A 27,472-nucleotide genomic window follows, 5' to 3' on the forward strand; every position below is an offset into this window, starting at 1 on the left:
CCCGGTCCGGGAGGATCCCACATGCCACGGAGCGGCTGGGCCCGTGAGCCATGGCCGCTGAGCCTGCGCGTCCGGAGCCTGTGCTCCGCAACGGGACAGGCCACAACAGTGAGAGGCCCGCGTACCGCAAAAACAAACAAACAAACAAAAACTACTCTTCTTCACTAACAGGCCAGTAGAAGTGGGGAACGGGAATAAGCAACACACACACCTGTACACATTCCTCACCCTCACCTCCCACATTGACTTCTGAATTTTCAATGAGCAGCAGAAAAAGGAATGATTATAATGTCCTCTTTATAGTCTCCTTTGCCAGGAGTGAAGAAAAGTGTATGGGTCTGAAGAATTTATTATTAAATTTCCTTCAAATAAACATTTTACTATGTCTAGGTTTCCAGGAATTTGTTAGTAAATAAAGTCATTTATCTTACTAATTAAGTTAAAATATTGACTTACAAGATATACATGACTTACTACTTTAAAACGGAAATGGCCAGAAGGGGGTATATCTCTTCCTTATTATCAAACTTAAGTTAAACACAAAACAACTTTCAAATCATTTCATCTTTTAATCACTTTAACCTTGTTCTCTGTAGCAAAATCAAAACATGAATATTAAGATCCTGGTTCAGAAGTTACAATGTTTTAATAATTTAGATTTTATCATTAAATAGGGAAATCTAAGACTCTTGACTAGCAATTCTGATTTGTAGTTTCAAAAACTGGGAGAAAAGATTCACCCTAAATTTAGAATTTTTAAGCAACCTCCAAGTTATAGACTAATGAATTTTTGTCATCTCTAGTTTATAATCTCAATAAGAAAAGTGCTATGATTTCACTAAACTGTTAAATCATAAAGTATTTAACTGACAACATGTAAATGCTATCACTACTCCTATTGACAAACAATGCCATGGCCCAGTGTAAAATGCCCACGAATAGACTCTCGCTCAGCTTTCCAGCTTCCTTCCCTGACAGCACATCTTCCTAACCCACGTCCACTCATTCCGGACTACTTTGAAATTCCCAGAATGTTTGTGGCTCTAGAACAATTTCACCTGCCTGGAAAACCTTCCCTGCTTCATCTGTCTTCCGGAATCAGTTCAAATGATACCTCCTATGTTAAACTTCCCAGTGTTCCTAGAATACTTTGTATATCCATCTATTACAGCACTTATCAAAATACAGCAATTACTTGTTAACATGTCCATCCTTCCCACTTTCCCCACCAACACACACACACGCCCATATACACATAAATACCTTCATCTGTGTATTTTCAACATCTAGGTGCTTAACGTTTAATTACAAAAATGAACATTTTTGAGGATATTCTTTTACTCTTAAAACCCATCTGTTGAAAGATTTTTTGTTAAATGTGAGAGTTGAAGGAAAACACTACAACGTCTACAAAGAGAATCTTACTCCTGGCAGTATATTAAACATTTATTTTTCTAAGACTAAATTAATTAATTAATTAATTAATTAGATCAAGAAGACTATTTCTGAGGTCTAAGGGCAAAGAGCACTAACATTGCACAAAACAAAGATGGTTAAAAATCTAAAATATGTGGAATTTCTTTAAAGGAGAAAAGAGCAAAAAAATGAACTGCCCTTAAAAAGAATGACTGCATGTTTATCAAACACTCAGCTTCATTTAGGCATTTAATTAAGCCATTTATTGCTTCAAATGTGTCACCATGAACATTGTAATATACACTCCACAGCAGTAAGGCCTCAATTTTCACCACCTATAAACTGTGAACCCACATTTGGATTTTTTGTGCCACCAACTGTTACACGAGTTTTGTACAACAAAGATTTTGAATGTGTATATTATAATACCAAAACTGCTCATATACTCCTTGATGTAAATGTCACAAAGAATATTAATAGTTGGCCACATTTTTTTCTTTTTTTGATGAGGTAGTTCCATGTTTGGCCCATTGTATAGATCTCAGATATTAACAGGTTCTACCCATTACTAAATAAACTGCACAAAATTTTGGTTTACTTCTTTACACACACTTCATAAAATATTCAATGTCTGAGCTTAAAATCTGTCAAAATGTTTTTCTGAGTGATTTAGTTAAGTAGTGGAATTCACACATTGAAAGGGGCTATAGCAGCTGCAAATAGGGATGTTCCTGACTCTGACAAGGAGCTTTCTCTTAAAATAAGGCTGTACGTAAGGCTTTTTCCCTTTGACCAATTCCTATAAAACAAATGAGTTTGGAAAAGTCATTATATACAGATTAAGCAATACCACTGAGCATCTCCAGGCAACATGCTAATAAGCTAACTGAATACTACATTATATATTATTTTTTAAAGGTTTGTAAAATCTCCATGAAAATACTGAGTATCACGAAATCATGAGTACCCACAAATGAACCTAACTTAGTTTTATGGGCTGTCCAGTTATAAAATCAGACTGCAGCAGCTCAGAATTATGGAATCTTGAAGCTGGAAGAGACCTTTGAAATCCCCTATCTAATCCATACCCTTTGGGTAGCATTGCATAGCATTTCATAGTTTTCTGTATAAGTTCTAAGAGGCTCATAAGTGGTTTTGATTAAAGCAGAAATCTGATGAGCCCAGTAAGTTTCAATATAAAAGAAATACGACATAATAAGTATTTCTAAAGTTTTAAGGATTTTTCTATCGACCAGACTTGATATTATACCTTAAATAAAACTTTCACTATGCAAAATTTATAATTTAAATAGCACCTATAGAATAAAACCTTAGGAGTGCTTTATAGACATCCTGAAGCCAGCGTCACTCTGGTTTAATAAGGCCCAGAGTGATTTTAAATATGTGAATTAACTGTCATACCAACATGTGGTAGAATCAAAAAGAGAACTGAATTTTAAGCTCCAATCCAAGGGTTCTCTTTACTTAAGTTGGCCACACTGCCTCAAGTCAAAACAACTACAATCATTATTTTCATTTTATCTGCTGTAGTTAGACTTCATGTCCCTTAGACTGAAGGAAAAGTCAGGGAGATGTTCTAGAAAAATACATTTGCATTTCAAATTTGCATTAAAAATGTCTTTCCCTTATTTTCATATCACAAATTCCAAGCATTATTAAAGAAATAACAGATTACGCAGCATTCTGTGTCCTGGGTCTCTGTCCTTTTTAGATTATGAAAATCGGAAGTTAGTTGGAATTAAGAAATTTTCATTATTAAGTGTGAAGTATAAATACAAGCAATTTTTTAAAAACTTTATTTTAACACCTAATACAATTCCAATTTAAGGATTACTTGCACAAAAAAATAAACACATTTGGTATAAAAATGTATCACTTAAACACCCTTTCCCCTCAGTCCCCCCGCCCTCCCACCCTCATGAACTGCACTCTATCTGGATGCAGAAACATATAAAGACTAATGGCACAGATTAGTTTTTACCTACAGGAATTTCTGTTTATGTACCCAGGTACTCTAGAGGACACCAGCCCACTTTATCACATGAACCATTTCCTTCAGCCCGCTGAATTTAGTTTCACAAAGAAACAAAGCTTATTATAAAGGCATTTAAAAAACCATTATCTTAAATTCTTTTTAGAAGCACTGACTTTTTTTTGTTTTGCAACCATTTATATACAGTGTTACGTAACAGCTCTGGAGTACAGTACATGCAGCAGAACATACCTGTTGAATATAAAATACTTTTCTTAAAATCTTCATCGTTGGAATTCTTTGAAGTCTAAATTATAGAATGCCCATTACTTGGAGAAAATGGTTGAGGAGTACAAACGTCTGCATATGTTGGCCACTGAAATAATCCAAGGCTGACTGGAATAATATTCAGAGCACACCAGGAGTGCATAAATAATTTACTTACATTATTAAAATACAACCCATAAAATTCAAGTTCAAGATCTTACAGGATTGTCTATGTAAATCCTTTAAGTGGTTGCCTGGAAATGCATTGTCTCTTCTCTCCTTTTTCTCTTTTTTTTAAAGTCCTATATAAAATGTTGGAGTTTTTTTCTTTCTCAAATGAAACGACCACCCTTATTTGTGCCGACTGCCTCTTCTTTTCATGGCAGCAGTGCACTGTGGACAGTACCATTTTCCTTTTGGTGCTTCTGTCAATCCAACACATCCATAATGGAACCATTCTATGGGGCACTAGAAAGCAAAAATGCAAAGAAATAGTTTTTAGTAAAAGATTAGGAATGTTAAAATATGCCCAGCAGACTAAATATTAATAATTAGAGCCATGGAAACAGAACTTTGACATCTAGGAGCTGATTTATTGTTCATTTAGTCCAACTGGTAAGTTTCAGAGATGAGGAAATGGAGACACAGAGGATTATGCATCTTTGTTAACTCTGAGGTTCATGTAATCTACTCCCATAACCTTCAATAATGAACACAAATTCACTAATTTCTGTTAAGCTGGAGAGTACACTGATACCAACTACAAGGACAAGAAGAAGCGAGATGGGTCTCTCACATAGGCGGTAAATGTATTTTAAAGATTTTATTTAATATTCAGCCTTATTCATTTCCTCATAAAGTAGAACAAGCTACTTGTAATTAAAGACATAAAGGATTGCCCTGGGTTTCCCTTCTGGTGCATCTATTCCTAGATATGCAGAGAAAAAGAGTTCCACTGTGCAATATACTAAGTGGTTCTACACTTTCACAGAAAATCTTAGCACGTAGAAGAGCACACTGGGAATGAGAGGGATCAGAGAGAGTATGACGGAGTATTCACAGAACTCTCATCCCTCATTTGCACTAAGCGCCCCAGAAGACAGTTTACAATGGCCTTCTTGAAATGGTTTCGCAATAATCACAAACAGCCCACAGTGGTTCTGCACAGGGAGTGGAAGGAAAGTCTTCCTCTATGTGAACGTGTTGTTGGGAACCTGGCAGGTCAGGAAAGCACACATTTTCATGAGCCAACCCTGATCAATTTTCAAATTGTTTTAAAAATTTAAAACTCTTATTATTAACCTTAGGATCTTGACATTACTGATTAGTCCTTTTTAGAATTCAGGGTTCAGTTACCCCTCTGGAGGAAAAGATGGACAAAAGGGGGCTGAGTTGTGTGACAGTAAGAAGGGAGTGGAAATTACTAGACAAAAATATTCTAAGCATTCAAAACATATCTCTAACCCAAATTAAGCTTCAAAGAAAATAAATAGGAATTCTTTTCTTTCAAACCTTCTTTATTTTTTCATATCAGAAGTGGCTCTTATCGGCTGACACTTGCAGAGTACCTTAGGAAATACTACACTAATAGGAGGAAAATAACCCACGTTAGAGCCTTCACCTTAGCATCATGCTTCCTGAAAGAATGTACTGTTCTAAAGTTCCAATTCTTCACTGTGATAAGTGAACTGAATTCTAGCAAACACAGCATTCTTTGGCAAAAGGAGAGGAGGGTGTTTCTAATTTTCATACAACGTAGCACCTTTTGAGAAGTATAATCTGCACATAAAACTGTAAAATTAGCTTTAAAGAAGTTAAAATAGGGAATACATTAAGGGACACTATCCTATTTGGGGGAGGAATACTCTAGCATTATTATAATTAACATAACTTCAAACTTGTTTTCTTATACTGAGAGACACAGTAAACAAAAAAGTATACATTCTAGCAATAATAATCTGTGATTTTTTCATTCCTAAATAGAAAAATTTAATACTTACATCTTGGTTATCACAGCCCACCATCTCACCATAGGATACCTAGTTCAAAGAAAATTAAATATTTGTATTATGACTATATAACAAGCACCTAAACCCAAATTAATTGTCTATGATACTGTTAAGAAAACAGAGGGAAATACACTGAATATACAACTGCATTAAGAAACAGTGCAGGGCTTCTCTGGTGGCGCAGTGGTTGAGAGTCTACCTGCCGATGCAGGGAACACGGGTTCGTGCCCCGGTCCGGGAAGATCCCACATGCCGCGGAGCGGCTGGGCCCGTGAGCCATGGCCGCTGAGCCTGCGCGTCCGGAGCCTGTGCTCCGCAATGGGAGAGGCCACAACAGTGAGAGGCCCGCGTACCGCAAAAAAAAAAAAAAAAAAAAAGAAACAGTGCATATAGTTTTATAGTTTATAGTTTTTTTTTCTGAAAGATTTTTTTGGGACTGGGATGTAGGGGGAGATACACAGAAATTATGTACTCTGAAAGTCTGCAAGAATTTGTTCTGTAAACTACCTCGACAAAGAAGCCAACTTTTTGGGTGGTTTCTTTGATAAAGATTTTAAGTTTCTTTCTTGATTATTTACATACTTAAGTTTTTTTTTTTTTTTTTACTTTTTCTTGGGTCAGGTTAGGTCATTTACATTTTTGCAGTCAATAGCCCATTTCATTGAAACTTCTAAACTTATTATCTATTTATTATATGTCCTTTCTCATTTTTCTTTTTGCTCTTCTTCACTAGCACTTTATAGCACGACTTCCTAATTCCTGAATTCATTAAGTTCTCAATGAACTGAATATATTTTCAGATAGAGTTTATTTTACTAGATGGCATACTTCCTGATTCTTTGCATGAGTGAAAATATCTGTTTGCCATTCTATACACATGATCAACAACTTCTCTGGGTAACAATTTGTGGGGGTGTGGGGTAGGGTCTGGGGGTGGGGGCACTTAGATTTCTCCCTCAAAGCTCTACAGACATATTTCATCAACTTCTAGTTTTTAGTGTTATAGAGGGGAAATCTAGGGTGAATCTGATTTTGTTCTTTTGTAGGTAATCTACCTCTACTGCCAGGATATTTATAGGATATTCTTAATCATTAATGTTAAAAAATGTTTATCAGGTGACAGCAGAACTAGCAAACTCTTAAATGGCATATTCTTAAAAATTAGACTGGCAACTCACACTGTTAAACACAATATACTGCAGATAGATTAAAGATTTAAATGTGAAGAAATTAAAGCATATCAACAGACCAAAACATTTAAAAATCAAGACACATTTATAAGGGGTAAAGGGGAAGAGGGCTTCCTAAGGATATAATCCACGGTTGAATTCATAAAGAAAAAGACTGACAGTCATTACTACATAAAATTGGAATTTTAGAATTAAAAAAATAAACCAAGCAAAATATTTATATGTGACAAAAATGATAGAAAAAATCAGCCAACTCATAAAAGAAGAAATCAAAATGGCCAAAAAAATCCAATCTTACTACTAAGGTAAATTGAAACAACTGTGTGATTCAAAACTATCAAAATTGGTACATGGTTTTTAAGAGAGAATAAAATGCATTGCTGGACAGGGTTTAGGAAACAGGCATATTCATCAGTTTATTAATTTCGGTAATAAATTTTAGAAGATAATTTGGTAGTTGGTATCAAATATTTATAACTTAATTTAAATTCTAAAGGATTGTCCTAGAAATTAGATGTATGAAATGGATTACATAAAAAATGCCTACCATAATGTTATCTGTAATTTTGAAAAAATAAAACCACTTCTCACAGATAACTGTGAGAAGAAAAAAATGACAAGAAAAATCATGTTCAGTACACATGATTTAGTGAAAAAAGTCAGTTACATAAAAGGACATGCCATGATTCCAACTGTCAAATTCAAATACAGACACCTATGTGTGTATCTGTGTACATATGTATTATGAACTGAATGTTTGTGTCCCTTCCCAAAATTCATGTGTTAATGTCTTAACCCCCAATGTGACTGCCTGTGAGGAGGATAAAGGTTAAATGAGGCCATAAGGGTGGAGCCCTAATTCAATCAAGTTGGTGTCCTTATAACAAAAGGAAGAGATACCAAAGCTCTCTTTCTTCACCATGTGAGGACTCAACAAGAAGGGGGCTGTCTGCAAGCCAGGAAGAGAGCCCTCACCAGGAATACAATTGACCAGCACCTTAATTTTGGACTAGCCAGCCTCCAAAACTGTGTGAAAACAAACTTCTGTTGTCTAAGCCACCCAGTCTGTTGTATTTTATTATGGCAGCCTGAGCAGGCTAAGACAACATCCATGTGGGGTATATAGTAGTAGTACATCGAAATGTTTAATTATAGGTTATATCTGAGGGCCGAGATTATGGATGACTTATATGTTTCTTGATACTCTTTGTATTTACAGCAAACAGCTTTTATAAGAAGCAGGAGAAAAATATATTTAAAAAGCAAAGGTATTTTTAACTGGAGTAAAAAGAACTCTAAAAAAATGGAGTAGCTCTTTTTCCTAATTTATTCAGATTATGCTTTTATAGACCTATGTCAGATTTTTACCTGATTACAAATGCAGTATCGTGGTTCATTTGGGTCATAAGTCCAATCAACCTGACTGTTCGAATCAGATTCTGGTACAACTGTTGTTTGTTGAGAGATTTCTTGTACAACAGTTGATGACGAAGAACATGATGATAAGGAAGAAGAGGAGGAGGAAGATGAGGACTGCTGGCTTGAAGACTTGTTGTTGTTTCTGAAAAAACAGTATCAGTTTTATTTGCTCAGCATCCATAAGAAGTTACCCGAAAATAACTTCTCAGTAAGTGGTATGATATGAAATAACATTAAATGTATAAATTAATATTTAACACTCAATCTGATAAACAGATTTAAAAGCACAATTGTTTAGAGCAATAAAACATTTTTCATAAAGTTTATTTTTATCTGAGATTTTTTTGTTTTCTGGAGAACAAATATATTCAAAGGAAATTCTTTCAAAATATTTCAAAGTTTTTAGAATAAATTTTTAATCAGTTACTACTTACCATTGATTTAAATTGTAGGTAATACTTTTAAGAATTAGTATTAGTTATGGCTACCTTACAGACATTCTTTGTATTTTTAAGCAAACTGAATACTCTTCATCAAAATCTAAAATACAAATACACAGAAGCATTTGATGAAAATAATCATGACCATCAACTGACATGTGAATACTTACCTGTGTAGGACAGGAAACAAAAAGTGTTAAAATTCACAAGAAATTTACCATTATCTGTATGCTAATAAATTTTAAAAATACAAAAATTTATCATCGGTAGTTATAATAAGTTTGGGTTATTAAATGAATTTTTAAGATATTTAGCACTTTTGTGATAATTCTACATTGATCATTCTTTTAGAGATTTAGTCACAGAAAGTACAGGAACACAGAAGATACAACATTTACTTGCAGAAAATACAATACATTTAAAGAATAAATTATGATACAGTTATGATACAATTCTTTTGGCCAAGCATTCGAACTTTCACTATGTATGAATACCTAACATATGCAGGTACTTTGGAAAGATGGTGCCAAATGCTGTTCGGGTTTTTATATAATCATCCTAAGAGTCTCATCCATAAAATCTAGAGATATTTTCATAATTTCAATTTTGGGGATGTAATACCAAGAATTAAGACAACTTGCTCTTAATAAAAATGAAGAATCTTATTTAAAAAAATTTCCAGGAAACACATGACAAAATAAGGTGTTATAAGCAGAAAAAGTTTCATAAAATGGTTTATCTTAATGAACAAAACAAAGTAAAGAGAAGTCATTTATTAATAAACCCAATTTAAGACTCTAGAAAAATTACGGTCTCTTAGCACTTTTTAAAGACTTCATCCGTTTCAAAGTAAGTCAGTGTGAAGGAAATGTCATGTCTTCCCACCTCCCCAAAGTTCACCCTGCCCCATCATATCATGCTGCCTTTGTTTAATATACAGAAGCCCAGCTGGATGCCAGGTAGTCCGCATACTTAGTAAAGGTACAGGCTACTGTAGCAATAAAACTTACTTGCTCTTTCTCCCACTCCGTGAATCTGCTGCTGATGAGCTAGCATTCTGTGTCAATGTAGTCATGAGCGCTGAAGATGATGAATAGCCAGCTGCTTCCCTGGGCATGGAAAACTCTTTTCCCAGCTGAAAGTCATTATTCTTAAATGCTTCATAACTGGCTTTTAAACTTGATGTTCTTCGTCCCTCTTTCATCTTAGAAAGACATTCATTGGTAGTATTAATAAATATAAGTATGTATATTTTCTTTTTCAAGTCTTACTAGTTACAGCATTATTTTGGCTTATCCAATATTATTTTGTTTAAACCATTATTTTCATCATTGTAATTTAAGCTATTTTATGTAAAGATTTAAGATCAGTTTTTACCTAGTTATGAAATAACTACAGGATGGGTATCTTAATTTGGAATACAGATAACCAGTACAGAAGTGAACAAACTCAAGGCAACCTAAGTTCTGAGGCGACAGAGAAAGCCCTGGAACTGGTAGAAAGAATAAAGTATAGTCCTAGCAGGTGCTGTGGCTTACAGTCAAGAATATGGGTGTCATAAGCAATTACTATGAGAAGGGATCTGCAAGAGGTTGTACGAATCTATTTTTTACTTTTCATTAACAATCAGGGAATTTCTGCATATTCATTTCATTAAATAAAATGTCAGATATCATAAAACTATGATTTAAAAATGAAACTCTACAATGCAAGAAAACTCTTTTTGTTCCTATCTAGTTGTTTCTATTTGAGTTTGCCAAGGATCCAGATAAAATTTAACATTGTTTCCAAACCTTTTTCCTTTTTACCTGAGCTGTAGCTTGAACTGCTTGGGCTGCTGCCATGGTAATTGCCCCTGCACCAGTTCCTGAAGACAAGGAGCCAATATTATAGGATGCCAGAGGCTGGGAGGAATTCACATTATAAGCATTGTTAGAAGAGGCTGTAGAATTATTATTTCGACAACCTGTATAGAATTAAAGAAGCAATAAAAATGGTTAGAGAGAACATAAAGTTAGTGAGCTTAAAATATATTAGTTCTCAGCACAGATATAATCACTAAATTTAAAATTTTCATGTCACGTTTTTGCTTCTTTCTTCCTATGGTAGACTTTAACCAGGTAAAGAATCTGTATAATTAATCTTAATTGCTGTCATTTCCCTTTACTTTAATGTAAACAAAAAAAGAAAACAATCATATTTAAGATAATAAACTTACCCAGTGTATTTTCCTTAGAGGCATCTGATGTTAGGGTAGATAAAAGAGCTTCAGATTTAAACTTCTTTTCAGGTATATGATCTGTTGTCGTATGGTGAGAAGTTGGATTATATTTCCTTTCTGAATATAAATTAAAAATTCAAATTTTTTTAAATTTTAGAGAACTATAGGCAAGGCATAATATTGTACTTTCATCTGGTTATAAACTGATACAGTTATGATCTGAGGTCCTCATGGAATACAGAACATTATGTTTTCTGAGAAGACAGGACAAACAGAACTCTCTGTGTCACCTGTTTTAGTAAGAGCAGACTGCTCGGACATTTAAAAAACTTTAATAGCAAAGTAGTGAAGATAACCCATGATACACCATGGTTTCACACATAACATGAGGAGAATTTTGTTTTCAAGACATTAACTACAATTTAAAATAATTTTCAATCAATCTTTCTTTCATATCAAATTGCTCTGTCAAAAAAAGGCACCAATACGGTCATCTAGCCAGCTAGCATCTGACTAACCATTCATTTACTAACTCACCAACCATTTGAGACTTTATTATAAGCCAACAGTAAGCTAAAAAACAGTAAATAGTCAGCTAAAAAATTAGTAAGCGAAAAAATTGAAAAGCAAGGATAAAAAAGACAAAGAGCCCACAATCAAGTAGTTTACTGTTTGGCTTAGTTCTAACACTCCCTGGAGAGAATCAGGTATCTGTATGTAGTCAGTATACACTGCTACTAGTACCACACGTTCTTCTGCAATGAATTCCAGGGAAAACAGACTACCTGTTCCCAAATCAAATATGCTCTTCCCAAATGAAGAAGATAAATCTGTCAGTAATTGTGATGAAAAAAATACATCTCACAAAATAAAAGGGGAGGATATTCGTTTCCCAATTGGTTGTGTAAAGCTAGTGAAAGAGAAGACATAGATAATATAATGAATTTTTAATTGTCTTTAAAATTTTAGCTGTCCTAAATCAAACTTACTTTCCACTGGAGTATGTGAGTGAGCATGGTGATTGTTCACTGGCTGTGAAGGAGTATCTAATTCCAGAGATCCTTAAAAAAAAAAAAAAAAAAAAAAAAAAAAAGAGAGGCATAGAGATATACCACATGAGATATCGCCACAGAACTTTACACATCAATCAAATACAGGCACTCTGTACCCTTAACCAGCAAAGGACTGGCAAGCTCTGATGCCTATGCATGTACCATTTTAGCCAAACACATTAGGGGTCACCACTGCCAATTTTACCCTGAGCCAATCTGATCCTCTTTCTAAACAATAAGTAACCTATTTTTCAATATTCACCTTAAGTACAAAATGGGTCAAGGCATGCTAATGTCTGAGTTAGGGAATTCACGACATTTGGTACCACATAAGTGGATGAATGGGTATTATAACTCCATTACTGATCTGAAAAACTCAACCTAGAGTTACTGAGCTGAAGACCTTTTAATGGGAGAGTCTAAAGTATTAGGCATTGGGACATTACTATATGAAAGAAAATTATTTGATCATTAAAATGACATGTGATAGTAAAGACTTCCTAAAAGAAGTTAGGGATTTTGTTTGTGAAAAGTGATGCACAGAATCTCTACTGCCAAGCTTTAAAATACTTTTAAAGAAATTTCCTGGGTTTATCTTGATCCCTTGAGATGAAATTATGGCAGGGCACAGGGTAGAGCAATTTTTATAACTTGATCTAATTTACTTTCAAATGTCTGCGTCCTAACCGAGGATGCTTCATTAACCTTCCTGCAGTACTGAATAGGCATGGCTTACTGCTACTCACAGGTACTATCAGCATTTCAAAAACATAAAATAAAATATTTTATTTTGTCTCAAAATACTTATTATCTTCAGATAGGGTCCCCCTGGAATAAAAGTATCACAAATAAATAAGATGATCATCTAAAATGATGGATCTATTTCTGAATACAAACATGCAACTATGGGTACCAAGATGGATTCATGTGTGGTTGCTGCCCTAGTTGACGTCTAGTGAGTACATAAACAGAGATATATGTAACCTAACACTCTAAAGAAACCTTTCATCTGTGTGTAGAAATAGGTACATGTTGCTGTACCTATTTCTTGCTGTTGAAGTGCACCAAGAAAAGAGATGCTTGAATCCTTTAATTAAATTCTACTAGAAATCAGCCATAATACTGACTTGATTCAACTAACATTTAGTGAGTGCCTACTCTGGGCTTAGCACAGCACTATCTGCTTTTATGGACATTATCTATTTAGGCTAGAAGAGCTAAATTAGTGAAAGAAACAGAGCTCATGTCTCCATTTTGGGGAAGTCTCCTGAGTTAAACCCTAGAAGTGATAAAGAGTAAATTATAGCAGGAGATCAAGTCGAGTCTTGCAGAGAAATATTAAAATGGTTTCTGGCTGATAAGAGAAAGTTTAGGAAAGACTTCTTGAGAAAAAGAGGAAGTGTTGAAGAACTCATTAAAATCTTTCTTAGTAACACAGCTGAGGGAAAGCTTTAAGGCAGTCCTTAAGAAGAAAAAATAACAACCTTCCTCAACACTTAAGTGCATAAACTGGCAGGGCAAAGTCAAAACACGTAATGCCAGATGGCTGACTTGTTTCTAGATGGTTGTATTCCTTTACATCTTTGTTCCTACCACTCATCTTACTAGCATATATCCATGTTAAAAAATGGAATGACTTAATATGTTACTTTCATACAGAGTGAGTGGATGATATATTATCTCTCCAAGTATCCATGACCCAAACAGTCCAACTGCTGGGGACCAAGCTATCCCACCCAGGTGCCACCGTCCACCAAGGAGCAGGATCTGAGAAGCCTCTGTGGGACGTGTGTCTCCTCAATGATGTGCACATGTACTGTCCAACATTGATGCAAAACTGTAAATTTTACTTACGCCTCTCTAATATTTCTGTAATTCCAGCATTATCAGCTTCCAGCTCCATTTTAAACTTAGCCAGTTCCTGATCCAGCTTTCTCAAGTGTCGATCTACCTGTTTCAAAGAAGATCAAAGATAACCACCACAATTTGGGACACTATTAAAGTGTCAGTTTAATGAGGAAAACTAAATCTTTATTTCTTTTAGTGCATCTGCTTTGTATCCTTGAGCAAGTCAATTAACCTACACCACAGGTTTTTAATCTATAACATGAGGGTGCTAGGCTAAGTATCTCCGAAGTTTCCTTGAATAAATTTTAAGTTTTAAGAAACCAGAATCGCAATTTGTTAGAAAATGTTTGGAAGAAGTAGGATATGAAAAGTAAAGCAAAGATGGGCGGTGGGTGGTACAGGAGGGTTGGTAACAGTTCTTAGTATGCCCTGCGATTACTTTTGGCCTAATCTCCTACTTATAACAAGGCCATCCACACTGCCAGACCATAATAACTGTCACAGTAAGGAATGAAAGATCCTCAGTCTACAAACAAAGAGGCTCCTATATTCTATACATACATTTCTCTAAGGCAGGAAAGTGGACCATTATACTTGTAAACATTTATGTAAAGAGTTGAAACAAAAGGGGTTTTTAGCCAGAAAATGCCATTCCACAAAGAGCTTGGTCAAAAGGGTTTTATTGTAATACTGTTGCCCTTGGTTAAGGTGGCAAAATTGTATTTTCTCATTCACCTAGAGATCTTTGGACTGATTTCAGAAAATTTTATGACACCTCAAACTAGCAACAAGTCTTAATGTATTTTTAAAGCTTAATATTAAATTTTTTCAATACTTATTCAAATTTACTACTTTGAAGTGAAACCAAAAAACACCAAGTCTTGAAAAATATTCATGTCACATTATTGTCAACATCTTTTTTTCAAACTCTAGTTTCCCTCTTAATCCCTGTTATAATTAAGAGTAACTTTCTCACAAATGTCAAAATGCTATGATACACCAGAGGGCAAAAAATTTAAATAAGACTTTCGATGAAATAATGTGTATCTAAATGAGGGAGTGGGGAAGAAGAGTAGCAAAAGACAATTTGCGGGTGTTAGATGCCACTAATGTGTTTGGTGCATTGGAAGGTTTATGTTTTCTAGTCCTTGCTCTAATCTTTTGAGATAGGTTATTACTGTCTCCACTTCATAAGTGAAGGAACTAAGGCTCAGAAGGGTTAAGCAACATGCCCAAATTCAATAACTGTGCATTATAAAAATGAGACTTAACTCTGATCTATTTGTAATAGATTGTGCTTCACTGTTTATACCTAACATTGCCCTCTGAACTTCCGCATGCAGAAGCCAATTTTTTAACTCAAAGTAATAGAATTCAAATTGAAAAAATAAGAATATTGTCTTATTATTTGTATTTTGTATATTAACAGTAATCGTTGGGATGCTGGTTTATGATTTTTCAATAATTCAAGGCCCAATTTTCCTTCCATCTTCACACATAATTTTTCAGAGCTTGGAAGAAGTTGTAATTACAATATTTAAAATTCTATAGGGTCACGTATTATAGACACATGCTACTATTCACAGAACCTGCAGGTAACTGAGCATCCTTTTTAATGGAAACTCCCTTCCAATAATAAAGTGTGAACACAGACCTGTTATTCAAGAATATCTCTTACATTGTCAAAATTTAATCTCAAGGGAAATCAAAAAAATACTCATATTTAAATTCCAAGTCTACTTAATGCAATGAAAATACTCAACCACCTTTCTTACCTACAACTATACTACTAATAAATATTGAGTTCCTATCGTGTGCTTGGCACTGAGTAAACGGAGAATACCTGAAGAATGAGAGAATCCCTGCCTTCATAGGAATTAAAATTTAGCTGACAAATCAAGATTTATGTAAGATTTTTAACACAGTAAAGGTATAAACAAACAAATAAATAAAAATCTCCTAGATGTAACAAATAAAAAACAGCGAGAAAGGGTCAGAAGTAGCACATAAAGAAAAAATATAATATTGGGCTATTGTAGACATAAAGGAATTATGAATGAGTTAGACAGTGAAGAATGGATTGTTTTCAAACAGGTGGAAAGAAGGAGTGATAATTAAAGAACTAAAGAATGTGTAGAGACAAGAAGACAAACAGAATTCTCCGAGAAAAACGAAGTCTGGTGTGGCCTGTCATAGGGGCAGACAGTATAGACAGGAAGTGTTAGAATCTCGGTTGGGGGCAGGGGGGTATCGAGGTGAGATGAAGAAACCATACATACCTCCCTAACTCATTCCACCCCTGAATTTAAGAATTGCTTAATTATCTTTTAAGATAGCACTAATAATGTTTATTATACCTGAAAACATGGAAATAATGATGGAATTCCCAAATTAGATAGTTCAGAAAAAGCAGTGGAACCCAAAGAGTTAATAACTTGAAAACCGAATTCACAATTAAAATAAACAGATACAGAAAAGGCTTAACCACACTGTGGTGGGGAGTTTTGTAAGGGAGCTTTCAATCATTCCCACTTCCTGGTAGGTAAAAAAGATTATGAACTGATTAATATTATAAGCAATTATCAAACAATGAGAATTCTTTTTATTCGATGCACCACTGCTGTACTAAATCAAATCAGGAGTTGGAAAGAAGTTGACCACAAGATTTAACTTAAGCTATAAAGCTCCAGGATACTTAAACAGTATTAAACAGCAATAGCAAGAGCTGCACTGAACGTATCTGAAACCTATTATTAAGTGCATTCCCTCTACCTACATGATTCTGAATGGGTAAAGCACCTATCCTAGCTGAGCACCATAATGGCCCCCCAGATATCAGGTGAAGCAAGAACCCAAGTTACCGTACCCCTCTACAAATACCTGACCCTGTAAGACTGATTTATAGTGGTAAAGAGGGTACTGATCCAATCGAGAGATTTTCCATTAACCACAGATTTCTAACACAAGGCTGACCACAGAGTCTAATTATTGATTTGTTCCCCACTTAATGTCAATAAATGTTAGCCACAAAAGTTCCTTATTCTACAACCCTAAATCATATCCTACAACCCCAAATCATAACTTCTTTAAATTTACTGTCCTTTTTCTGACCTTTACAGAGACAAAGGAAATTCTGTCAACATTATTTGTTAATATATTCATGATCATAAAATATTTAAGTCACCCTTGGCCCCTCTGCATGAAACAAACAAAAAATCCTGACCCTTTAATTATTTTTACATAGAGCTGTAATCCTTTCTTTCTCTTTTGTCTCTCCCAGTTTTCCAATATTCAAATTTTAAAATGTATCAATTGATGGACTCAAACTGAACTGAATATAGCTTTTTAAAAGTTTTTCCATGATTTTATGGCTCCCAACACTGTCAAATTCTAAAAGTTAGATGTCGAGTTTGCCCTTTCATAATGAGCACTCAGTCTACAAGGTTCTAAGTTGAAATCCATGGCAATAAGAGAGAAATTTCTATCCATGAAAAGATCTAGTAATAGGGAATCAGGAGGGTAAACTGGGGAATAAAAAGGAAATAGGATGGCAAATCATTTCTCTGATGGTAAGTCATGAAAATGATTCTTCACATCCTGAATTATATTTAAACTAGATGAAAATTTGATCCATCTTTAGGGTGAATCAAATACTTAAGGCCTTAGCGCATAAACTACATATAATCATTCTCCTAAAAGACAATAAGGATAGAAGACAAATCAAAAGGTCAGGCTCACATAATATATTTCCTTAATTAGAGTATCAGATGAGGAATTCTCAAATTTATAGGTAAAATGTGGGCCTGAAATATAATCATCTCAGGAATAAAGCAGGATATAAAAAAGAAGCAAGTTCAAGGGTATTTAGCACTGTAAGAGGCTGCTAAAACCATTCAAGCATTAACTAAAAGCTCAAGCTTTATCAGCATATATATAAATCACCTTTACTAGGTATTGTAATCTAATGTGGCCTTATGACAGTGACATCTGACTGAGGAACACAAAAAAGTGTTTAAAGCCTATGAACATCAGGATTCTGGAAGGAAATTATTTTAATAAGATAGATTTTTTTTTTTTTGTCTGTTAGTCAAATTTCACTAAACCCTCTTAAATAAAGCGTCGGTTCGTTCCAAAAAACCTCTAGTTCCACAAATTTCTTCATCTGTGGATATTTATGCAGTCTGATTTTTTTCCTTAATAAATGAGGTAGTCAGTACAGTGTTGGTCACAGGAATAAAAAGCTTACTACTGATTTTAAAAGTAAATAAAATATTTTAATGAAAAATAATACAATTAAATACTGTGCTATAGAAAACACTGAGGGGCAAAATCAAACACAATTATATACTCAATCGCTGTATCTCAAAACCTGTAACAATAATACCTGCTTACTTGACATTTCCATAATAATATAATGTTTAAGCAAAGCCATATACACAATGTCCTCTAAGCTGTGTCCCACCCCTCTGTTTAAAATCTTTCACTGGCCTCCCCTGCTCTTAGACTAAAAACACTGCTTCATCGGCTTTTAGGCCTGCGCATGCTGGCCTCTGCCTGCCCCACTCACACCCCCTTCTTCTTTCCCACGACACACCAACCACACTGGCCTCTTTCCTGGTGCAACCTGTCAGTGTACCCAAGGAGACTGAGACACTGCACCTCAGACACTGCACTTGGTCCATCACCTGCCTGAAATGTTCTTCCTTAAGCCTGTCACATGGCTGGCTCTTTCTCACTTTCCAAGTACTGCCTCAGATGTCACCTCCTTAGACTACACTCATCCTGACTAGTAGACTCTTAAAGCCTCCCCCAGTGACTCACTCTTTCCCCCTCTTTCCACAATGTTTATTTCCTTCACAGCACTTACCAAAATCTCCAATAATCTAGTCTGCCTATATTCATTGCCTGTCTATATCATTACTGCCCACCCAGCACCAGTGACCATGCATAGTTGGAGATCTATAAATATTTGCTGTATGAGTGAAAGTTACACTCTCCCACTAGGTAGAACTGTATAAATACAAGTACCATTGTTTACTTGGTAAAGGATCTAAAAATAAAAATTACTGTATTTTTACGCTTACACTATATCCTATCTATTCACCTTTGAAGCACAGAGCCTTCTAAGCTCTCACCTGTTAAATGTTATAGGAATTTAATGAGGGTGCATAATTGATTTTAACATTTTAACAATTATTTATTCATGAGAAGTGATGCTAGTGAAAGAAGTAAAACGAGAAGACTCAAGTCTTAATACAATGAGTTCTAGGGCCTAGGAATTCTCAGATAAGAACAGACTCAGAGGAGAAGTTTGAGCTTGAAGAATAATTATTGCATAACTGCTAAAACTAAGCACACACATGGAAAAGTAATGGAGAAATGTTTCTCAACTTGGGTAGTGTGGCGGGGAGGGGGTAAAACTGGCATCACAACAATGCTTCACCGTGTGGCATCTGGTCTCATCAGCCTCTGGAGTTGGGGCTGAAGATAAGAAAGCTACCTTTACATGGGAACCACTGAACAGAGTAAGAAACAATGCAGGTCAAAGACAGAACCCTTCGGAACAGCAACTGCTCTGAGTGATACCCAAGGAGACTGAGAAAGGCCACAAAGGTGGGAGGATAATAAATTAACATAAAGCCTCAAGAAGAATAGATTTTAGGGCTTCCCTGGTGGCGCAGTGGTTGAGAGTCCGCCTGCCGATGCAGGGGACACGGGTTCGTGCCCCGGTCCGGGAAGATCCCACATGCCGCGGAGCGGCTGGGCCCGTGAGCCATGGCCGCTGAGCCTGCGCGTCCGGAGCCTGTGCTCCACAACGGGAGAGGCCACAACAGTGAGAGGCCCGTGTACCGCAAAAAAAAAAAAAGAATGGATTTTATATTAAGGATATTGTGGTCACCTGAAATAGTAATGGAGTATTTAAAAAGGAAGAAGGGCGGGGAGTAACAAAAAGAAAAGGGGAGGGAAAGAAAGGGACAGAGATAGGAAAGAATAGAGAAAAGACAAAAGGCAGTCTTAGAAATAAATAATGGGGGACTGTGGGAAAAAAAAAAACAGGTTTAACTTGGCAGAGCTGAAAGGGAAGGAGTGGCTTCAGGAAAGTAGAAAATTTGTTAGAGAAATGAGATGAAGTGAGTCTTTTTAAAGAGCGAGTACCTACTATCTGCCAAGCTATGAGAGGGAGGGAGGGAGGGAGGGAGGGAGGGAGGGAGGGAGGGAGTGTGTGTGTGTGTGTGTGTGTGTGTGTGTGTGTGTGTGTGTGTGTGTGTGTGTGTGTGTGTGTGCGCGCGCATGCGCAGATATAGATAAGAGATATACAGAGACAGATATAGACATATGTATATAGATGTATCTATATTTGTCTCTATATCTCTGTCGAAAAAAAGAGAGAGATTGATTCAAATCTTCCTTTAAGGCACAAATTAATACTGCTATTTTACAGATAAGGAAACTGAGGTTCCAGGATTAAATAAATTTTCCAAAGTCTTACTGTCAGTGAAGTAGCTGAACTCACGTCTGCAAGAATCCACTATGGGTCCTTGCTTTTTATTACATTCATTACATTGTATTAAATTTAACACATCACCTGTTATTCCTTCAATCTCTAGCCTAAATAACCTATCTTCCTCAAAGAATTTACTAATTTTTATTTTCATTCTGTGTTTATCCATTACCTCTGAGTGAACTGCTTTCCCCTCAATACAATACCTGAATCCAGGCCCCCGAGGCTCTGAATAAATTCTGTTCAAAACTCATCTCATACCCTCTAAGAAATCAACAGTAACTCTGCTTGACTTAGGTCAGTCTTTTACCAGATCCCCTTAATACCCAACTGTATTAATCTTTATTTGTTAACATGTTTCTATACAGGCTCTTCATTTTACTTATGGTCATGTCTCTGTGGGCAGGTCTTCCCAACTAGTTAACAGACGCCTTGAGGACAGGAGCATTTATAGCATTTACTCTTCATTCCTCCATTGTACCCACATAAAACTCCATTACACCAAGTACACAGTGGATGAACAGTGTGGTTTGTAAACAAGAGATGGATACACACACACAAACACACACATTTAAAAAGCATATATTTGTTATATATATTTTTTCTAAATGCATTAAGTACTTTTAATAAAGGTGTAAAAAGTAGTAAAATAAAATATAAACAAAAGATTGGAACCAAAGAGCTATATGATTTAAAAAGCAGGTAGTTTCTAAATAAAGATTGACACCTAGTCACTACATATGAGAAAGAATGTTACTAAACAAATTAGTCCTGGATTCAAATATAAATGTCTTTCTCTGTTTATAGACCTAATTCAAGACCAAAACAATTAAGAACTTTTTTTGGGTTTCGTTCCACAGTAAATCAAGCTACTGGCCCACTCTACCCTTCTTTAGTCAGTATCTTTTATGAAACTGTTTTTAGACTAACTGTATGAGCAAAAGAGCCTAGGTCTTTATATCCATTAAAATATTTTCACTATATAAAAACAATTAAGCATTTTCTGTGGTTTTACATGACAAATGTTTTCTAGTTTAGTATAGCATTCACAATGTATACCATATGGGATATGTACCTTTTATCTGTGTCATGCTCACCAATGACATTTATATTAACACATATCTGTTCAGTAATAAAACTGGATCCACACAAGACTACAAAAATAAGATATGAATCCACATGCTAAAGTTAATCAAAAGTGAGCATTTGTCTTCAGCTTTAACTTGCTTTGAGGGAGAATCAGAAATGAGTATTTCCTAAAGTATATACTTTGGGAGAAGATGATTTACGTTAAAAAAAACCATAATTATACCAATTTGAGAAATATTGCATATATCTGTCTTCTTGGTGATTTCAATCTTTAAGAAGTGCTGCTGCTACTGTAAAAAACCCTGTTTTTAAAGTTCATTTAATCACGTTTCCCAGTTTTGCCACCTGTGCCAGTTGTTGAGCGCTATCTACTGATGTCACTTAATAGACAGCTGAGTGCTATCCATTAACACAGATTGAAATAAGTCTCTTCTTCATTTTAATCAGACTACCAAGAACTATCAACACAGTACTCTTACGTGTATTTTGCCACAGAAACAATCTCAAGATGATTTATCAGGCAAGTAAGGACACTCCCTTAAGAAGATAAGGATTAGTAAAATAAACACCTATTTTTGTTAAAAAAAAACAAGAAAAGCCTAACATCAGCTACAATCTTATAGCAATGTAGATTTGGCTAAAATATAAGGTTCTTGACCTACTGACTGTGGACTGCCTGGCTCTCTTCCACAAAGAAGCCAAAAAGTAGACACTGAACTCTGAAATTAAATGGGATCAAGAGAGCAATAATTCAGTTTAGTCTGTTCTTCCTATTACATATAAGCCAACACCATTTAAAACATAATCCATAATTCAAATACGGCATAGCATGCACATTAATTTTACTTACCAAGTCATATATCTGGTTTGCCAACTGTACCTTCTCGTCTGCATCCTCCAAAGCTTTATAGTAATCCTGAATAAAAACATTCGTGTTTCAAGAATAAACTAATAATTTAAAAATATGTGTATGCAGGACATATAACTGCATTTTTCATTATCATAGCTTGTTATCACTGTCAGTCATTATACATTAGCAATAAAAATCCAGTTAGGGATAGGGTGGGAATGGGGTAGGATTAGAAATTTTAGACAACAGCCAAGGATTAAAGGAAGATGTTCAGAATACCTAGAAAAGATATAAATAAAAAATAAATATCACCCAAATCTAGCCTCTATACTAGTACAAGTTATGTGAGCCAATGAATAGTTCTTTTTCTTTAAAAATAAATGTTATTTAAGATGTAAGACTTATCTAATTTGTAAAGAGTATTTATGCTATCCATTTTTAAAACTTGTTATAAAAGCAACTATTGAAAGGATTCTGACCTGCATGTCCGTTGTTTCCAATTGTTCTATAATTCTCATTTTAAGCTAGGTATCAATTCATACAATCAACCTATACTTTAGATTTCTCCCCCATATAAAGCAAATTATTTTTTAAAAATCCTATGAAGTTCCATTAAGTATCAGACTTTTAGGGTATATCCAAACTGTGCTATACCAAAAATCGAATAGGATAAAGGGATGATGAATGACTTTAGGATGCATATATGTGACGTCTATAGTCATACACACCTGGGCCTCCAGATATCCTCCAAGTCAGGACTAATTCTGTAAAAGATTCTGAAGTTTTTGCTCCTAACAGAAATAACATTCCCCCCATGTGGTAAAATAAACAACACAACTAGTTTTCAAATTTCTTTCTCAGTTGATTCTTGAACAATTCTATGAAGGTTGGGGGTAAGGGAGCCATTATTACTCAGAGGTATTAAAGGACCTGTCCCATGTCACATAGTCAAATGGCATAGTCATGACCAAACTGAGGGCTTGTGAGTAGTTCTTCTACCGAATCCCCAAATAAACTAGATCACACCTTTAAAGCAAACCTTGAGGTGAGAGCTGATACCCATTCTAAACTGGAAGAGAGCTCCGAGTACTATAAAACTAACAAAAACTCAAAGAATTCTGTATTTCTAGGACCAACTGATGTACAAATTAAGAATTTTAAACTAAATACTTTTTAAGGATCTTTTCAATTCTTAGGATTCTGTTCTTCTATGATTCCACCAACCTAGGTACCTAGCAATATATAAAATATGCTTCAAGGTTGCTAATGTTCACCCCAGTCTGTGGCCCAAATTGGAAGACAATACACATATAAAGACAAGGCAACTTTAATTACCTGTAACTAGAACAAAACAAATTAAAAGAAAAAATGTACTTTTTAAATGGTTTTGTGACTCTCTAATGAGTCACTAATTATTGAAATAATTTTCTAAATTACCAAAATGCTTCAATGATTAAAAATTCCTGGGACTTCCTTGCTGGCGCAGTGGTGTGGGGGACAAGGGTTCGAGCCCTGGTCCGGGAAGATCCCATATGCCGCGGAGCAACTGGGCCCGTGTGCCACAACTACTGAGCCTGCGCTCTAGAGCCCGCGAGCCACAACTACTGAGCCTGTGCTCTAGAGCCTGGGAGCCACAACTACTGAAGCCTGTGCGCCAAGAGCCCATGCTCCACAACTAGAGAAGCCACCGCAATGAGAAGCCCACACACCGCAATGAAGAGTAGCCCCTGCTCGCCGCAACTAGAGAAAGCCCGCGCGCAGCAACAAAGACCCAATCGCAGCCAAAAATAAATAAACAAATTTATATATAAAAAAAAATTCCTATACCTGAAGCGCTAACATTTAATACATCATTTTTAATTTTATAAGTCACGTTTAAACTCTAAAGAGCTACTGATAACTTTCCCTCATTTTGATATCCCCCAAACTATTTAATTTTAAAATATCTTCCTCAGAGGGTCTCAAAAATTCACAGATAAATCATCCAGAGTGTTGAACATACCTTTTTAATGGATGCCATTTGCTCTTCTCTCCACTCCGGTTTATTTTTCTTTGCATTCATGAAGAATTCACTGACTCTTTGTTCTAGCTGATCCATTGCATCTAGGACATAATAAAAACATTTCATATTTAGATGACCAAACTCATACACTGAATATACATGCTTTGATGTGAAGAAAGAAAAAAATATCTGACCACATACACTGTTTTACTTGGTCTGTAACTTAAATATGTCATGTTCTAATAATGTAAATATATGGTGCCTTAATTACCTTAGTAAAAAAAAAAGGTACAATTTTCCCTACTGACAATTTATTTTTGTTGTTACTTCTAAACTTTTTCCAATAGTCAAAGTAATCAACAATGTATATAGATTCTATACCATAGTTGCTGAATAGTACCAGCTTGGGGTCAAAAACTAATGGTATAAAGTCAGCCAAATATGCTGAAACACGATTTCTTATTGAAATCACCACTTGATAATCCTCACATTTATTTCAATAAGAAAATGTGATAAAAAGGTTTCAACCTCTTGCTATATAACATTAAGCACCCCATCATCTCATATCATGACTGAACATGGTAGGTACAATCATTTATTCACTTAACGCACATTATTATTTGTTCTAGATAAGTTTTTCCTGAAGTGTGTGCTAACAGTCATTTCATTCTATGTCTGCTAAAAAAGGAAAAATAAATAAAAGGGATTTTGTTGCTATGTAAATTGAGGAAAACTATTTTACTATACTGCTTTGGAGATCTGCAGTGCATAATAGTGCATTTCCTAACTTATTTGACAAAGAGGTATCTTTTGTTAATCCATAATACCTATTCACTTTAGATAATTCTAATTATTGTAAAAATTGCAAGTTAAAAAAACCTCTAACTTACATAATCAAGTCCAAATTGCTAGAGGACTTAACATTTGTAATGATAAAGTATAAAATAACTATTACCCTTTACTGAATGCCCACTTCGTATCAGGTACTAAACGTTCTAATTTATCTGTATTTCTTTTAATCCACAAGACAATAAAAATCCCTCAGAAGTGGCAATGTGGTCAAGGCCAATGAATAAGTTAGTAAAGCCCTAAAATGAATAAATGAATAAATGAATAAATCTGTCTGATGATAAAATCTATGTTCAATCCTGTAGAAAACACTACTTTAGCATTTCAACTACATTAAAGTTAAAATGAATTTCGTGAGCAAGCTGGAGAAACAACACACAATTCAGACTTCCACACTGCAATCCACTGAACAGAAGAAGGTGATTTCCATGATGTATCACCTTGTATTATGCACCACATAAAACCTACAGGAGGCTAAGAAAAGAATATTCATGAACACTGGGTATGGAAGTGTGTGTGGCATGGTGGGGCAGAAAAGCAGGGGTGGGGGGGGCAGGTTCTTAGCTACCTCAAGACTCCCACACTCTGGAATGTTCTGTTTTCTGATCGCTTTCCATGATACTCCTTTCTTCCCTATCATACCCCAAAATCCAGATCTTCCCCCACCCCTACTTTTCTAAGAAGAAAACCTGTCAGCACAAGAAACCTACCTCAATCCTAATTCTATGTATACTCCAAACATAGCTGGTACACATGGGATCAAGAAACATCTTCTGCAGATACACCCCATGAAGGCCAGCCATTAATATTATTTAAACAATTAAGGAGTACTTACATTTCTCCAAACAAAAGGAGTGACACGAAGCCAACAAAGTACACTTGATTATACATTTTAATTGTGTATCGTATATTTCACATTAAAAATTTTTAATATAGTATCTGTACAAGATAGTTGGAACAGCTATATTATATTCATTTCACAAAGGGGGAAGGTGTGTGAGGTTCTTTCAGAGCATGGTGGACATACATTTGGTACTCAGCACTGTTTCCTTGTTTCGAAATTTTGCTTTAAGTATTTACCTTGTTATCTCCAAAGGTATTTATTCTTTACCCTCTCTGAATCATAAACTCTTTAAAGAAACTTCACAGAAAAAAAAAGATCAAATAAATTAAATACTGTTCTATGAAAGAGCAAGGTTATTTTGGGGAACACGTCTCCGGACTACCAAGCTATAATTGAAAGAAGAAAAGTCAAAATTTTTGTTACAGCAGACAAAAAGCTTTACAGTAAAATTTTATTTACTTTCTTATTTTGACTGAGAAACTACCATATTGTTGACAGTTGAGAATGTATCCTTTAATGTGTAACTTTTCAATTGCGACATTCCAAGTTCACCAGGGTCTCTAAAGAACTACATATAACCTGTGCTTCTATGTGTTGTCCGCTCTTGAATTTTGATTAGCATGAACTTCAACAAAAATATAAATGCTGAAATCTATGTTCTATACATGAAGTCTCAAGTCAAAATCTTCGCAACATGTATGCCGATGTGCACTAAAACATATCTACATTCTCAACGAAGGTATAGAAACTTTTATTGCACAGTCCCAAATTCGAGAAAGGAGCACACGTGCTCTAATGCCACCTTCTCTTGTAAAAGCCAGGAGAAAATTAGCGTGGGAGACAGAAGAGGCAAGATTTGGCATTGCCGGTTCTTTTGGACAACTCCTTCTGTACTAGCGAGTGAGCCGGAGGAGAGCCAATGAGCAGAGTCGCTGGCGTCGATGGCAAGTAAGTCTGGCACTGAACGCGCGCAGCGAACAAGGGCAAACGCGCCGACTTACTCTGCACCTGCAGGTCCATCTCGCGCATCTCGGTGAAGCGGTCCCGCAGGTCCATTGGAAGCTGCTCAATCACTGTCAAAGGGAGAGTCCGTCAGAGGGGCGGGGCCAACGGCTAAAGTACGCGCATACGTCGCTACGTGCGTGCGTGCGTCGGGGGGGGTCGAGGGAGCCGGCAGCCCACAGCGAGGCTGCCAGTTACCGTGAGAAAGAAACATCCCCCGCCTCCCCCTCCCTCCCGCCAGCCCGCCAGCCCGTCCACTCCCGCCCTCGCCCGCCCGCAGGTCCCCAAGTCGGGCCCGCCAGCGCCGCCCACTCACTTTCCAGATAGTCCTCTAGGTACAACATCGCGGCCCTTAGAGCTGGGGGAGCGAGGGGGTCCAAGGGTTTATTTGTGTCACTCGCTGTCGCCGGAGTTTTGTCCCTTCCAATATGGCGCCTCCGCTAGCAGCGCCCGCTCGGCTTCGGCGGAAAAAAAAAAAA

The 27,472-nt window shown here is 35.8% G+C and overlaps 1 protein-coding gene across 3 annotated transcripts; it reads right to left on the reverse strand.

Annotated features, from left to right (window-relative positions):
* Positions 1 to 3,594: 3,594 nt before the first annotated feature.
* ING3 (inhibitor of growth family member 3) lies at positions 3,595 to 27,472 on the reverse strand. Of its 3 annotated transcripts, none has more exons than XM_055084867.1 (13): positions 27,310 to 27,450; positions 26,993 to 27,064; positions 24,299 to 24,399; positions 22,297 to 22,362; positions 22,105 to 22,165; positions 13,862 to 13,954; positions 11,945 to 12,016; positions 10,953 to 11,072; positions 10,543 to 10,601; positions 9,745 to 9,938; positions 8,244 to 8,436; positions 5,677 to 5,715; positions 3,595 to 4,144 (listed from the first exon to the last, which is right to left on the reverse strand). In XM_055084867.1, the coding sequence occupies exons 1-13, from the start codon at positions 27,335 to 27,337 to the stop codon at positions 4,028 to 4,030; spliced, it is 1,215 nt and encodes a 404-aa protein (XP_054940842.1). In that variant the 5' UTR covers positions 27,338 to 27,450; the 3' UTR covers positions 3,595 to 4,027. The 3 variants fall into 3 exon arrangements, with proteins under 3 accessions (XP_054940842.1, XP_054940841.1, XP_007114623.1); XM_055084866.1 differs by having other exon boundaries at positions 10,543 to 10,700; XM_007114561.1 differs by lacking the exon at positions 22,105 to 22,165 and having other exon boundaries at positions 10,543 to 10,700; positions 13,862 to 13,958; positions 27,310 to 27,472.

This window comes from Physeter macrocephalus, chromosome 5 (genome assembly GCF_002837175.3).
Source record: "Physeter macrocephalus isolate SW-GA chromosome 5, ASM283717v5, whole genome shotgun sequence".
In the NCBI taxonomy this organism is placed as follows: Eukaryota; Metazoa; Chordata; class Mammalia; order Artiodactyla; family Physeteridae; genus Physeter; species Physeter macrocephalus.